The 14,902-nt window shown below is 39.6% G+C and overlaps 1 protein-coding gene across 3 annotated transcripts in view; it reads left to right on the top strand.

Moving 5' to 3' along the window:
• The window catches only part of LOC128687331 (ubiquitin carboxyl-terminal hydrolase 31-like), a 525,901-nt gene that overhangs the window by 386,512 nt on the left and 124,487 nt on the right, over positions 1 to 14,902 (top strand). For all 3 annotated transcript variants that reach the window (XM_070092773.1, XM_070092772.1, XM_070092774.1), the window contains exon 7: positions 1,717 to 1,837. In XM_070092773.1, coding sequence (XP_069948874.1) covers positions 1,717 to 1,837 — 121 coding nt within the window. The remainder of the gene's footprint in view (positions 1 to 1,716; positions 1,838 to 14,902) is intronic.

Here is a 14,902-nt window from a genome sequence, read left to right as displayed (position 1 = left end):
GCTGTGTGTGTGGGGGGAGTGAGGGATATGGCTCCCTCCCAGGGCTGGCGCTCGTGCTGCGTGTGTCTTTGTCTCAGCAGTTAGTACTTCATGCATCTTTAACATTTCTTGTGGTCCACTACCCATGCCAATGGAAACACCACCATAATCAGTATCACTCTCACTCAATGGAGTTGGGTCCGATGATGCACCAAGTCCCTTGAGGATAGCTCTAGGCACACTGTCATAATGCATGCTTTATAAATTGACACTTCACAGGGAAATAATCATCATTACTATCAACTGTCTGGTCATCAGTTGCTAGAAAATTAAACTCATCACTACTGTCATCATTACCACTCACAGGTTTGTTTAAACTATGGAAGACTATTAGCTTTCGCTTAACGCATGGATGTGTTGCAGACATGTTGATGATTGAGGGTCATTGGGGTTTTTGTCAATATTTCTGCCATTTCCTGTCACTTTTGGTCACCTCCTCGAAGCCATAGAACTCATTTTTCAGTATTATATCCTCTGTGTGGCCTTTCATGCCAAATTTGAAGGTGCTAAAATTTACATGTAGGTCTGTGTAAGTGACACTGGACTCAGTAATGTACATCTATGTGAGAGATGGTAAAAAGGTTAGTGCATGAATCATATATGAAAAAGAGCTGTTGAAATAAATGGCATAGCAAGTGACAATTTAATTGTTATAGCTTAATTCAGGATAGAGAATCCAGCTATCTGAGATGAATATTTGAACTTATCCAAAGAGATGGTGTGCCCATCTCTATTCATTTGTGGTAATTTTTCATCTTAAAATTTGCATTTTACAGTATTTTTAACAATTAAAATATGTTAGTACAGTGGAACCTCGGCTTTCGTCATTAATTCGTTCCAGAAAGTCTGATGAAAACTGAATTTGACAAAAACTGAAGCAATATTTCCCATAAGAATTAATATAAATCCAATTAATCCGTTCCAGACACCCAAAAGTATTAACAAAAAATTCATTTTATAGAGAATAACTATAGTTTTACATACAGAAAACAATTAGAAATAAATATAAAGGGCTAACGAAATGGATAAATGAACATTTAACATCACTTTTACCTTTATTGAAAACTTTTGTTGGCGTATGGAAGACGGTGAGGAGGGGAGAGGGAGGATAGGTTATCTCTACCACCATCACAATCACTACCACCCTCTACCACCATCACAACCACTACTACCCTCTACCATCACAACTACTACCACCCTCTACCACTATTACAACCACCCTTTACCACCCTCTCCCACCATCACTACCACCGTTTACCGATGAGAAACAAAGCCAGACATACTCAGAACACGTGGGATACTTTGTGTGGGTGCAGGCAGACACGTTAGGTACAGCGGACCACCGTCAACTCGATGAAAACTGAGGTGATGAACAAAAACTGGGACAAAATTTTGATGAAAAAAGTTGTCGAATCCTGAATTCGACGAAAACCAGGGCAAACGAAAACCAAGGTTCTACTGTATATGATATATCACTTATCAATGTTATTCTTAACATCTTTGCTATTTGTGGGTTGATAATGCGCTACAGTGCTTGTGATGACAAATAATTTTGGTTAGAAAAATGAAGGTAGGTATAGTGAAGGATTAGACATAATATGATTTTATTGCGAAGGAATATATAGTACGTACTTGTTTGATTTAACCATAATTGCTATTATATTATCCTTGTTTCAGGTTTGGTGGTATATATCAAAGTCAGGTGGTGCGTGATGTCAGCTATGTAGATCTACAAAAACTACTACTTAAGGAGATGATGACAATGGTTACCAATGATACGCTAACATCTGAACAGGAAGCAAGTTTTCATAATACTGTTTATTTCCACAGTTGTTGAGTATAGTAATGTAAACAAATCTGTTTTATAGCCAGGTTGGGCATGGAATTACAGTACATTGACCTATATTGGATATGAATCATCTCATTAGTGTGAAGTGTCAGTGGTTCAACATCACTTTCAGAAACATTGTTTTTAGATAAATTTGCTTACAGAAGAGAGAAATCTCTCAGCCCACAGCACACTTATTGTGATAAGTGTACTGTTGGCTGTGTCCTTACTGCCTTTAATATTTTGGTGTCTAGTGCTCTCAGTATTTTTCTTACCTAAAAACTTCATTTTTTGATGAAAAATTTACATCACTGTTTGCCAGTGTCTATGTATCTCTGAGAGGAGATTGAGAAATGGGCTTGTCTTTTTATTCATCATTTCTAGCAGTGTCAGTCATGGCATTTAGTTAATAGCTTTATGATTAAAAGAGAACTTTCAAAGTAAACTACTTAATATTGAGAAAGGACATAGTTGGAAAGAAGAGATAGAGTAGTAGTAATATAACTACAAGCAGTACAAGAAAAATTCCTAACAAATTCTGTAGAGATGATAATGTTTGATATTCAAAGTGAAGATGAGGAGCTCTGTCATAAATGCTTATGATCCAACTTTTAATAACAGACAGGAGGGGAAATTTGATAAGGTAAATAAAGTACTGGTACTACAAAATCAAGCAGGCAAAAAGTTAAAATTTACAGTACTTTACTTTCAAAAAATTGTACAAATACATTAACACAGTGCAGTTAGTTAAAATATCTGTAGCATGCACAGTTTTAGATCAGAGATTCTGTATTAAGCTTCTATGATAGTCCCCAAAGTCTAACAAGATAGATGTTCATGGGCATATTACAGCCTAACACATCGGCTGTTTCCCACCAAGGCAGGGTGACTTGAAAAAGAAGAAACACTTTCATTATCACTCATCATTGTCGTGCCAGAGGCAAGATATAGTGATATCTCCACCCCTTCCTTCAGAGCACAAGCACTGTACTTCCCACCTCCAGGACTCAAGTCCAGCTAACCAGTTTCCCTGAATCCCTTCAAAAATGTTACTTTGCTCACACTCCAACAGCACTTCAAGTCATAGAAACCATTTGCCTCCACTTGCTCCTATTTAACACGCTCACACACACTTGCTGGAAGTTTAAGCCCCTCACATACAAAACCACCTTTACCCTCTCCCTCCAACCTTTTAGGATGACTCCTACCCTGCCTTCCTTCCACTACAGATTTATATGCCTTCCAAGTCATTCTATTTCGTTCCATCCTCTCTAAATATCCGAACCACCTCAACAACCCCTCCTCAGCAGTATTAGGTTTCCTAAGTGTTACAAGATAAATTACTTATTGATTTTGTTAGTGTATTATTAAGTAACCTCGACTGCAGTATTTTATTCCGATCTGAGGGATAGTTTTGGCGATTTAAACTTTCTATTTTAGTTTTCTTCACAAGGCTGTATCTTTATAACATTTCTGCATGTTATTGTGAAATTTTATTAAAACCCATTCTCCAGTATATAAATACAAGCAGGCCCTGCTTTATAGCGCTTCACTTTACAGTGTTTTGCTGATGCAGTGGTTTTCAGTTATACCCATTTTCAATTATTCAGATTCGGACTTCCTACAATAAATATATTCACCACTGAATATAAACCAAAGACAAAAATATTTTGAGGTAAGGCCTATCTCAATTGCTCACTTAATATATCATAATGTAAATGTGTTATCAGGCATTTATATGCATTTGAAAGCAAAAAAAAGCTGTGATTCACTTTACAGCAGTAGTCTGGAACCTAACCTGTTGTATAAGCAGGGCCCTTCTGTTCATTACAAAAAAAGGCCCCTGCTACTGAGGATGTTCCACACTTGTGTGATATACCGTCAACAGTTAGAACAAGAGGCCAGGTTTTGACAGCTTTGCGGGTCTGCAGGCCATTAGCAGAAACAACCTGGTTCGCTAGGTAGTCAGCAAGAGAGTCTGGCCTCAGGCTGGGCTGCAAGGGTAGAAAAAATTGGTCACAGATATGTCATAGTTTTAAACTAAGAATAAAGCAGTGCAGAAATGACACCAGAAAATATTTCTTTGCAAATATAATAGTAGATTACTGTAATGATATCCAAGAGAAAATAGTATGTTCTACAAGCTCTGAGAACCTTAAATAATTACACGTATGTGGCAAACTAAATTGAAGATGGGACACTTAAAGCATGGTTCTTCTCTAACTTCAAATAGGTTATCAAACAGTCAGATATGTAGAACAAGAGCGGAAGAATGCAATTTCAGAATGTAACATTGGCACCATCTTCAAGATGTTCTGCATATGTTCCAGGATGTAGGTTAAAACAAAGGGGTGGAATAGAGAAATGCATTGCCCTCTACCAGTGGACAAGAATACCTGCATTTCAAGTTGATTCTAGACAAGATTTCACACTCCAGCTCACCTCTTCTCACATGGCAGAGGCCGTAGCCTCAAAACAATATTTCTTCAAGAGGAACATATGAATCTGGTTATGATCTGGTCTCTTAACCTTGCAGACCTGTTCATGTCCACAACAAACCTCATCTATCTGTCCTTCACCTTGTAGACTTTCCTGCTAACTTGTGCTACTTGTCGCATTTTCACCTCTGTGACTGGCAGAATTATATATTCATCGCCTAGATAAGAACTTTAATGTAAATTGGTTGGCTAACATTTTTAAAACAATGTGCTAGTTTTAGGCTCAAAAATGATAAACAGCTCTTAGGTGTATATATATTGGAATAGATATTCCCACATCTGCATTTACACTCCTCCAGGGATTTTGTAACATTAAAGAAATACAGTAATATATGCATTCTAAAGTAACATATGGATTCTAAATAAAAGTTGCAAAGGTTAGTGGATGAATTTGGGAGGGTGTGTAAAGGTAGAAAGTTGAAAGTGAACATAGTTAAGAGTAAGGTGATGATGGTATCAAATAATTTAGATAAAGAAAAATTGGATATCATATTGAAGGATAGAAGTATGAAAGAAGTGAATGTTTTCAGATATTTGGGAGTTCATTTGTCAGTGTATGGGTTTATGAAGGATGAAGGTTAGCCATAGAATTGATGAAGAAAAAAAGGTGAGTGGTGTGTTGAGGTATCTGTGGAGACAAAAAACATTATCCATGGTGGCAAAGAAGGGAATGTAGGAGAGTATAGTGATACCAACTCTCTTATATGGGTGTGAAGCATGGGTTGTAAATGCTGCAGCGAGGAGGCGGCTGGAGGCAGTGGAGATGTCATGTCTAAGGGCAATGTGTGGTGTAAATATTATGCAGAGAATTCATAATGTGGAAATTAGGAGGAGGTGTGGAATTACTAAAAGTGTTAGTCAGAGGGCTGAAGAGGGGCTGTTGAGGTGGTTTGGTCATTTCAAGAGAATGGAATAAAGTAGAATGACTTGGAGAATGTATTAATCTATTGGGGAAGTAAGGCAGCTTAGGGGTCATCCTCAAAAAGGTGGGAGGGAGGGGGTAAAGAAGGTTTTGTGGGCTAGGGGCTTGGATTTCCAGCAAGTGTGTGTGTGTGTTAGTTAGTTACCATTTTGTCCTAGGCACATGTCGATTAGACACTAGGCCTGTTGTATATGAGTACGTGTGTGTGTGTGTTAGTTACCATTTTGTCCTAGGCACATGTTGATTAGACACTAGGCCTGTTGTATATGAGTATGTGTGTGTGTGTGTGTGTGTGTGTGTGTGTTAGATAGGAGTGAGTGGAGATGAATGGTTTTTGGGGCCTGACTAGCTGTTGGATTATGAGAAGGGTAATATTTTGTGAAGGGATTCAGGGAAATCGGTTAGCCAGACTCGAGTCCTGGAAATGGGATGTACAATACCTGCACTTTAAAGGAGGGGTTTAGGATATTGGCAGTGTGGAGGGATGACTAAACTGTCATATTCGAGAGCCTCTGCAAAGACAGTGATTATGTATGAGTGATGGTGAAAGTGTTGAATGAGGATGAAAGTTTTTTCCTTCTTTTTGGGCTTTTCTTTCTTTTTGGCTCGCCCTGCCTCTTGGTTTTAGTTCTTGAACGCCTTAACTCATTCGGTGATTTTTCTAAAGATGTTTAGTCTAAGAAAATTATATACTATATGCAGTGGAACCTCTACTTGCAAGTACATCCACGTGCGAGTTTTTCCAAATACGAGCAGTCGATGGGTCGATTTTTTGTTTCCATATGCGAGCAAAATTTCCATAAGCGAACAGACCTCAAGGCAGGTTCCTTGACGCTGGTGAGGGGCTCTTGCTCTTGATCTAGGGAATTGTATCTCATTTGTTGGGCAATGTATGATGGAAAGATGCTTCTTAACGTACACCAAAAATGAAAAAAATCTAAGCATAAATAATGGAGTTCACTTCTCGGCAATTAGCCACCCCTTAGCGGTATTTTCGTATGGTTTTTATGGTTGTATCCTTGTTTTTTTGGTCTCATTTGATAGAATGGAAGATATATTACAGAAATAGATATGATTTTGATTGCTTTCACGACGATTTCATCATTGCTTAGTTAATCTTAAGTTAATTTTAAGCCAGCCCGTAATGCTATGCATATAAGTGGCTTTGGCATGCTGCTCTTACCTGTATTTTTTTTTTGTACCTCTGTATGTATGCTAAAATTTCTAAATAAATAAATAAAAGTACCTTGAAATTGAGTTCAACACAGGAGAAATGTTTGATTGTTTTGGCTATGTTCAAGAGTAAACAAATGACGTCACTGTCAATTCCAATATGCAGTCGTGAATGGGTTGACATTATTTATACAACTATTGCAATATGGCATAATAGTAAATCTTATATATTTTGTGTGAATAAAAATTACAAATTATTTATGTTGTAATAATAATAATAATAATAATAGTAGTAGTAGGTTGGTAGACAGCAACCTCCCAGGGAGGTACTACCGTCCTGCCAAGTGAGTGTAAAACGAAAGCCTGTAATTGTTTTTACATGATGGTAGGATTGCTGGTGTCTTTTGTCTGTCTCATAAATATGCAAGACTACAGGTATGTCTTGCTACTTCTACTTACACTTAGGTCACACTACACATACATGTACACATTTATTTATACACACTCATCTGAGTTTTCTTTGATTTTATCTTAATAGTTCTTGGTCTTATTACTTTTCGTTTTATATCCATGGGGAAGTGGAATAAGAATCTTTCCTCCGTAAGCCATGCATGTTGTAAAAGTCAACTAAAATGCCGGGAACAATGGGCTAGTAACCTCTTTTCCTGTAAAGATTACTAAAAAGAATAATAAGAAGAAAATTGTCAAAGTGGGAAGTCTGAATGTGCGTGGATGTTGTGCAGATGATAAGAAAGAGATGATTGTGGATGTTATGAATGAGAAGAAGCTGGATGTCCTGGCTTTAAGTGAAACAAAGCTGAAGGGGGTGGGAGAGTTTCAATGGAGAGGAATAAATGGGATTAGGTTAGGGGTTTCAAATAGAGTTAGAGCTAAAGAAGGAGTAGCAATAATGTTGAAGGATAAGCTATGGCAGGAAAAGAGGGACTATAAATGTATTAATTCAAGGATTATGTGGAGTAAAATAAAGATTGGATGTGAAAAGTGGGTTATAATAAGCGTGTATGCACCTGGAGAAGAGAGAAGTGTAGAGGAGAGAGAGAGATTTTGGGAAATGTTGAGTGAATGCGTGGGGAGTTTTGAATCAAGTGTGAGAGTAATGGTGGTTGGGGATTTCAATGCTAAAGTGGGTAAAAATGTTATGGAGGGAGTAGTAGGTAAATTTGGGGTGCCAGGGGTAAATGTAAATAGGGAGCCTTTAATTGAGCTATGTGTAGAAAGAGATTTGGTAATAAGTAATACATATTTTATGAAACAGAGGATAAATAAATATACAAGGTATGATGTAGCACGTAATGCAAGTAGTTTATTGAATTATATATTGGTGGATAAAAGGTTGATGGGTAGGCTCCAGGATGTACATGTTTTTAGAGGGGCAACTGATATATTGGATCATTATTTAGTTGTAGCTACAGTTAGAGTAAGAGGTAGATGGGAAAAGAGGAAGGTGGCAACAACAAGTAAGAGGGAGGTGAAAGTGTATAAACTAAGGGAGGAGGAAGTTCGGGTGAGATATAAGCGACTATTGGAAGAAAGGCGGGTTAGAGCAAAGATGAGTAGTGGGGGGGGTTGAAGAGGGTTGGAATAGTTTTAAAAATGCAGTATTAGAATGTGGGGCAGAAGTTTGTGGTTATAGGAGGGTGGGGGCAGGAGGAAAAAGGAGTGATTGGTGGAATGATGAAGTAAAGGGTGTGATAAAAGAGAAAAAGGTAGCTTATGAGAGGTTTTTACAAAGCAGAAGTGTTATAAGAAGAGCAGAGTATATGGAGAGTAAAAGAAAGGTGAAGAGAGTGGTGAGAGAGTGCAAAAGGAGAGCAGATGATAGAGTGGGAGAGGCACTGTCAAGAAATTTTAATGAAAATAAGAAAAAATTTTGGAGTTAAACAAGTTAAGAAAGCCTAGGGAAAGTATGGATTTGTCAGTTAAAAACAGAGTAGGGGAGTTAGTAGATGGGGAGAGGGAGGTATTGGGTAGATGGCGAGAATATTTTGAGGAACTTTTAAATGTTAAGGAAGAAAGAGAGGCGGTAATTTCATGCACTGGTCAGGGAGGTATACCATCTTTTAGGAGTGAAGAAGAGCAGAATGTAAGTGTGGGGGAGGTACGTGAGGCATTACGTAGAATGAAAGGGGGTAAAGCAGCTGGAACTGATGGGATCATGACAGAAATGTTAAAAGCAGGGGGGGATATAGTGTTGGAGTGGTTGGTATTTTTGATTAACCCTTTCAGGGTCCGTCCCGTAGATCTATGGCTTTACGTTGAGTGTCCAAACCGTAGATCTATGCCAAAATTCTAGCGCCGTCAAATTTAGCGCGAAAGCGCTCATAGGCCTACATGTGAGAGAACGGGTCTGCGCGGTGGGTGTGCGCCATAAACAAAAAATCTAGGCGCCTGCATAGCATTGTGGGAACGCCGGCTCAGTCACCCTTGTTCACCATGCCTCGTCGTAAGTCAGCTCTCACTCCCCGGAAAATTGGGACTCTCCTCTTCCTATCTGATAGTTCTGACACTGATGGAAGTGGAAATGAAGACGAATTCTACGGCTTTGATCAGTTAGTGACCGAAAAGAATGACCAGGATATCGATAATAGTGCAGAAAACCCTGACGATCCTCAACCTTCTACCTCTGGTGTGGGCACTCGTGACTCACGGTCGGTTGTTCCTCAACGCAAGAGAAAACTAATATTTTCGCATGGCCAGGCCTCTGACTTCAGTAATGATGATGATAGTGACGTGGATTGTAATTTTATTGCGCTCGACAATCATTCGAGTAGTGATAGTGAGGAATCATATTCACCAGTGAAGCGTCGGTATGTTCGCCGCCGCATGCGCTTAGGTAGTGTACCCTATGCTGTGCCCAGGGGACGGAGTACATCCCGGAGTACATCCCGGAGTACATCCCGGAGTACATCCCAGAGTACATCCCGTGGCCCTACACCAGTTTTAGGTAGTGATAGTGAGGATGATGTGGCTACACTTGGCATGGATAGACCACAGGCATCAGTGGATGGTGTTAGTGGTGACGGTAGTGGCACCGCCATGCGTGACTCACCAGGCCACGCTGGGACCCACGCTGCTGACTCGTCAGTTCAAGGACAAAGCGGAGCGTCAGCCACCAGCCCACCACAACCACAACCACCCGCACAACCAGCCTATGATGTCCAGTATCCACCAGCAAACCGTATGTGGGATTGGCAGCAAAATCCCAATTTTGTTCCCAAGCCTCACCATTTTGATGACTCTCAAAGTGGAATTCTACCTACTTGTCCCCTTGGAACCACGGCCATTGAACTGGAATTCTTTGAATTATTCTTTGACCAGCCATTGATGGAAATTATTGTCAGGGAAAGTAATAAGTATTTTGAGTACACCATGGCAAATACGATCTTATCACCACAGTCAAGACTACACAGGTGGAAAGAGACGACTGTTGCAGAAATGTATTTGCTTTTTGCAACAATAATGCTTATGCCTCACGTCTATAAGCATAATATAAAAGCATACTGGTCCACAGATCGGCTAATTTCTACCCCGGTCTTCAGTGAAATCATATCAGTGAACAGGTTTATCTTACTCTTACGTATGTTGCACTTCTCTGACAAAACCAGGCCTGACAGAAGTGACAGGTTATACAAGATTAGAAATGTTTTCATGTATCTCAAACAAAAGTTCAGCATATACAGTGGACCCCCGCTTAACGATCACCTCCAAATGCGACCAATTATGTAAGTGTATTTATGTAAGTGCGTTTGTACGTGTATGTTTGGGGGTCTGAAATGGACTAATCTACTTCACAATATTCCTTATGGGAAAAAATTCGGTCAGTACTGGCACCTGAACATACTACTGGAATGAAAAAAGTTTGTTAACCGGGGGTCCACTGTACTTTTATCCATTCAAGAATCTTGTAATTGACGAGTCTTTGATTTTGTTCAAAGGTAGACTGTCATTCAAGCAGTATATACCGAGCAAGAGGAAATGCTTTGGTATAAAACTGTTTGTACTCTGTGATTGTGACAGTGGCCTGGTGTTGGATATTGTTGTATACACGGGTAGTAAAACATTGAAAGATACCAAGATGTTATTGGGTATCTCAGGTGACGTAGTGAGAAACATGATGGCACCTTATCTTGGTAAGGGGCATACATTATATACCGATAACTGGTACACAAGCCCATTACTCAGTGATTTCATGCGAGTGAACAAGACAGATGTGCGTGGCACAGTGCGTTCTAATCGTAACATATGCCCAGGCTCAATGCAGGTGCTCGTGGTGATGACGTGCAGGTGTTTACTGCCAATGACATCATGGCATTACGGTGGCATGACAAACGAGATGTCACATTGTTGACAACCATTCACCGTAATGAAATGCAAGACAGTGGCAAAGTTGATCGAGTGACTAATGAACGTATTCGAAAACCAGTGACAGTGATTGATTATACACAAAACATGCGCTTGGTTGACAAATGTGACATGCAGATTGGTTTTGTTGACTGTGTTCATAAGAGTTACAAGTGGTACATGAAACTTTTCTTCCATCTTATGGACATTTTAATGCTCAATGCATATAATATGTACCAAATAAAGACTGGCAACAGACCACCGTATGGTGAATTTTGTTTGTCTGTTGTCAGACAACTCATAATGAAGTACCAGGTAAGAACACCTGCTATACAACACGGTCCTCGAATTCCTCAGGATGTACCCAAGCGTTTGAGGAGGGAAGGTGATCATTTCATAATACAACTTCCTTCAACTCAGAAGAAATTTGCTCAGAAGAGATGCATCGTCTGTGCACAAACAAAACGACGGCATCAAAGACGCAAAGACACTCGGTTTATGTGTGAGGAATGTAAGGTGCCTCTGTGCATGGTGCCTTGTTTCAAGGAGTTCCACAAGCTCCAGCAGTCCTAAAACCATGTCCAGTGATTGTAAATATGTAAATAATGTTGAAGGATAAGCTATGGCAGGAAAAGAGGGACTACAAATGTATAAATTCAAGGATTATGTGGAGTAAAATAAAGATTGGATGTGAAAAGTGGGTTATAGTAAGCGTGTATGCACCTGGAGAAGAGTGAAGTGTAGAGGAGAGAGAGAGATTCTGGAAAATGTTGAGTGAATGCGTGGGGAGTTTTGAATCAAGTGTGAGAGTAATGGTGGTTGGGGATTTCAATGCTAAAGTGGGTAAAAATGTTATGGAGGGAGTAGTAGGTAAATTTGGGGTGCCAGGGTTAAATGTAAATGGGGAGCCTTTAATTGAGCTATGTGTAGAAAGAAATTTGGTAATAAGTAATACATATTTTATGAAAAAGAGGATAAATAAATATACAAGGTATGATGTAGCACGTAATGAAAGTAGTTTGTTAGATTATGTATTGGTGGATAAAAGGTTGATGGGTAGGCTCCAGGATGTACATGTTTATAGAGGGGCAACTGATATATCGGATCATTATTTAGTTGTAGCTACAGTTAGAGTAAGAGGTAGATGGGAAAAGAGGAAGGTGGCAACAAGTAAGAGGGAGGTGAAAGTGTATAAACTAAGGGAGGAGGAAGTTTGGGCGAGATATAAGCAACTATTGGCAGAAAGGTGGGCTAGTGCAAAGATGAGTAGTGGGGGGGTTGAAGAGGTTTGGAATAGTTTTAAAAATGCAGTATTAGAATGTGGGGCAGAAGTTTGTGGTTATAGGAGGGTGGGGGCAGGAGGAAAGAGGAGTGATTGGTGGAATGATGAAGTAAAGGGTGTGATAAAAGAGAAAAAGGTAGCTTACGAGAGGTTTTTACAAAGCAGAAGTGTTATAAGAAGAGCAGAGTATATGGAGAGTAAAAGAAAGGTGAAGAGAGTGGTGAGAGAGTGCAAAAGGAGAGCAGATGAAAGAGTGGGAGAGGCACTGTCAAGAAATTTTAATGAAAATAAGAAAAAAATTTGGAGTGAGTTAAACAAGTTAAGAAAGCCTAGGGAAAGTATGGATTTGTCAGTTAAAAACAGAGTAGGGGAGTTAGTAGATGGGGAGAGGGAGGTATTAGGTAGATGGCGAGAATATTTTGAGGAACTTTTAAATGTTGAGGAAGAAAGGGAGGCGGTAATTTCATGCACTGGCCAGGGAGGTATACCATCTTTTAGGAGTGAAGGAGTGAAGAATGTAAGTGTGGTGGAGGTACGTGAGGCATTACGTAGAATGAAAGGGGGTAAAGCAGCTGGAACTGATGGGATCATGACAGAAATGTTAAAAGCAGGGGGGGATATAGTGTTGGAGTGGTTGGTACTTTTGTTTAATAAATGTATGAAAGAGGGGAACGTTCCTAAGGATTGGCGGAGAGCATGTATAGTCCCTTTATATAAAGGGAAAGGGGACAAAAGAGATTGTAAAAATTATAGAGGAATAAGTTTACTGAGTATACCAGGAAAAGTGTATGGTAGGGTTATAATTGAAAGAATTAGAGGTAAGACAGAATGTAGGATTGCGGATGAGCAAGGAGGCTTCAGAGTGGGTAGGGGATGTGTAGATCAAGTGTTTACATTGAAGCAGTATTTAGATAAAGGTAGGGAAGTTTTTATTGCATTTATGGATTTAGAAAAGGCATATGATAGAGTGGATAGAGGAGCAATGTGGCAGATGTTGCAAGTATATGGAATAGGTGGTAAGTTACTAAATGCTGTAAAGAGTTTTTATGAGGATAGTGAGGCTCAGGTTAGGGTGTGTATGAGAGAGGGAGACTACTTCCCGGTAAAAGTAGGTCTTAGACAGGGATGTGTAATGTCACCATGGTTGTTTAATATATTTATAGATGGGGTTGTAAAAGAAGTAAATGCTAAGGTGTTCGGGAGAGGGGTTGGATTAAATTATGGGGAATCAAATTCAAAATGGGAATTGACACAGTTACTTTTTGCTGATGATACTGTGCTTATGGGAGATTCTAAAGAAAAATTGCAAAGGTTAGTGGATGAATTTGAGAATGTGTGTAAAGGTAGAAAGTTGAAAGTGAACATAGAAAAGAGTAAGGTGATGAGGGTATCAAATGATTTAAAGAAAAATTGGATATCAAATTGGGGAGGAGGAGTATGGAAGAAGTGAATGTTTTCAGATACTTGGGAGTTGACGTGTCAGCGGATGGATTTATGAAGGATGAGGTTAATCATAGAATTGATGAGGAAAAAAAGGTGAGTGGTGCATTGAGGTATATGTGGAGTCAAAAAACCTTATCTATGGAGGCAAAGAAGGGAATGTATGAAAGTATAGTAGTACCAACACTCTTATATGGATGTGAAGCTTGGGTCGTAAATGCAGCAGCGAGGAGACGGTTGGAGGCAGTGGAGATGTCCTGTCTAAGGGCAATGTCTGGTGTAAATAATATGCAGAAAATTCGGAGTTTGGAAATTAGGAGGTGTGGAGTTAATAAAAGCATTAGTCAGAGGGCAGAAGAGGGGTTGTTGAGGTGGTTTGGTCATTTAGAGAGAATGGATCAAAGTAGAATGACATGGAAAGCATATAAATCTATAGGGGAAGGAAAGAGGGGTAGGGGTTGTCCTCGAAAGGGTTGGAAAGAGGAGGTAAAGGAGGTTTTGTGGGCGAGGGGCTTGGACTTCCAGCAAGTGTGCATGAGCGTGTTAGATAGGAGTGAATGGAGACGAATGATACTTGGGACCTGACGATCTGTTGGAGTGTGAGCAGGGTAATATTTAGTGAAGGGATTCAGGAAAACCGGTTATTTTCATATAGTCGGACTTGAGTCCTGGAAATGGGAAGTACAATGCCTGCACTTTAAAGGAGGGGTTTGGGATATTGGCAGTTTGGAGGGATATGTTGTGTATCTCTATACGTATATGCTTCTAAACTGTTGTATTCTGAGCACCTCTGCAAAAGCAGTGATAATGTGCGAGTGTGGTGAAAGTGTTGAATGATGATGAAATTATTTTCTTTTTGGGGATTTTCTTTCTTTTTTGGGTCACCCTGCCTCGGTGGGAGACGGCTGACTTGTTAAAAAAAAAAAAATGATAGAACATTAGTATTATACAAGATTTGTGCATGTTTATTGTAATAAACAACAGTGGTAAACAATACAGTGGACCCCCGCATAACGATGGCATCACATAGCGATTATTTCGCATACCGCTTACTTTAATTGCAAAAATTTTGCCTCACATACCGCTTAAAAACCCGCTTACCGATTTTCGTCCGAGACGCGTCCAATGTGCGGCCTGAGCCACGCTCACATGTTCCGCCGGTGGCATTGTTTACCAGCCAGCCTCCGCGGTAACATCCAAGCATACAATCGGAATATTTCGTATTATTACAGTGTTTTCGGTGCTTTTTCTGGAAAATAAGTGACCATGGGCCCCAAGAAAGCTTCTAGTGCCAACCCTACAGCAATAAGGGTGAGAATTACAATAGAGATGAAGAAAAAGATCATTGATAAGTATGA

This window comes from Cherax quadricarinatus, chromosome 40 (genome assembly GCF_038502225.1).
Source record: "Cherax quadricarinatus isolate ZL_2023a chromosome 40, ASM3850222v1, whole genome shotgun sequence".
NCBI lineage: Eukaryota > Metazoa > Arthropoda > Malacostraca > Decapoda > Parastacidae > Cherax > Cherax quadricarinatus.
Note: the sequence above shows the minus strand (reverse complement) of the source record. Positions and strands in the feature narration are given on the sequence as shown.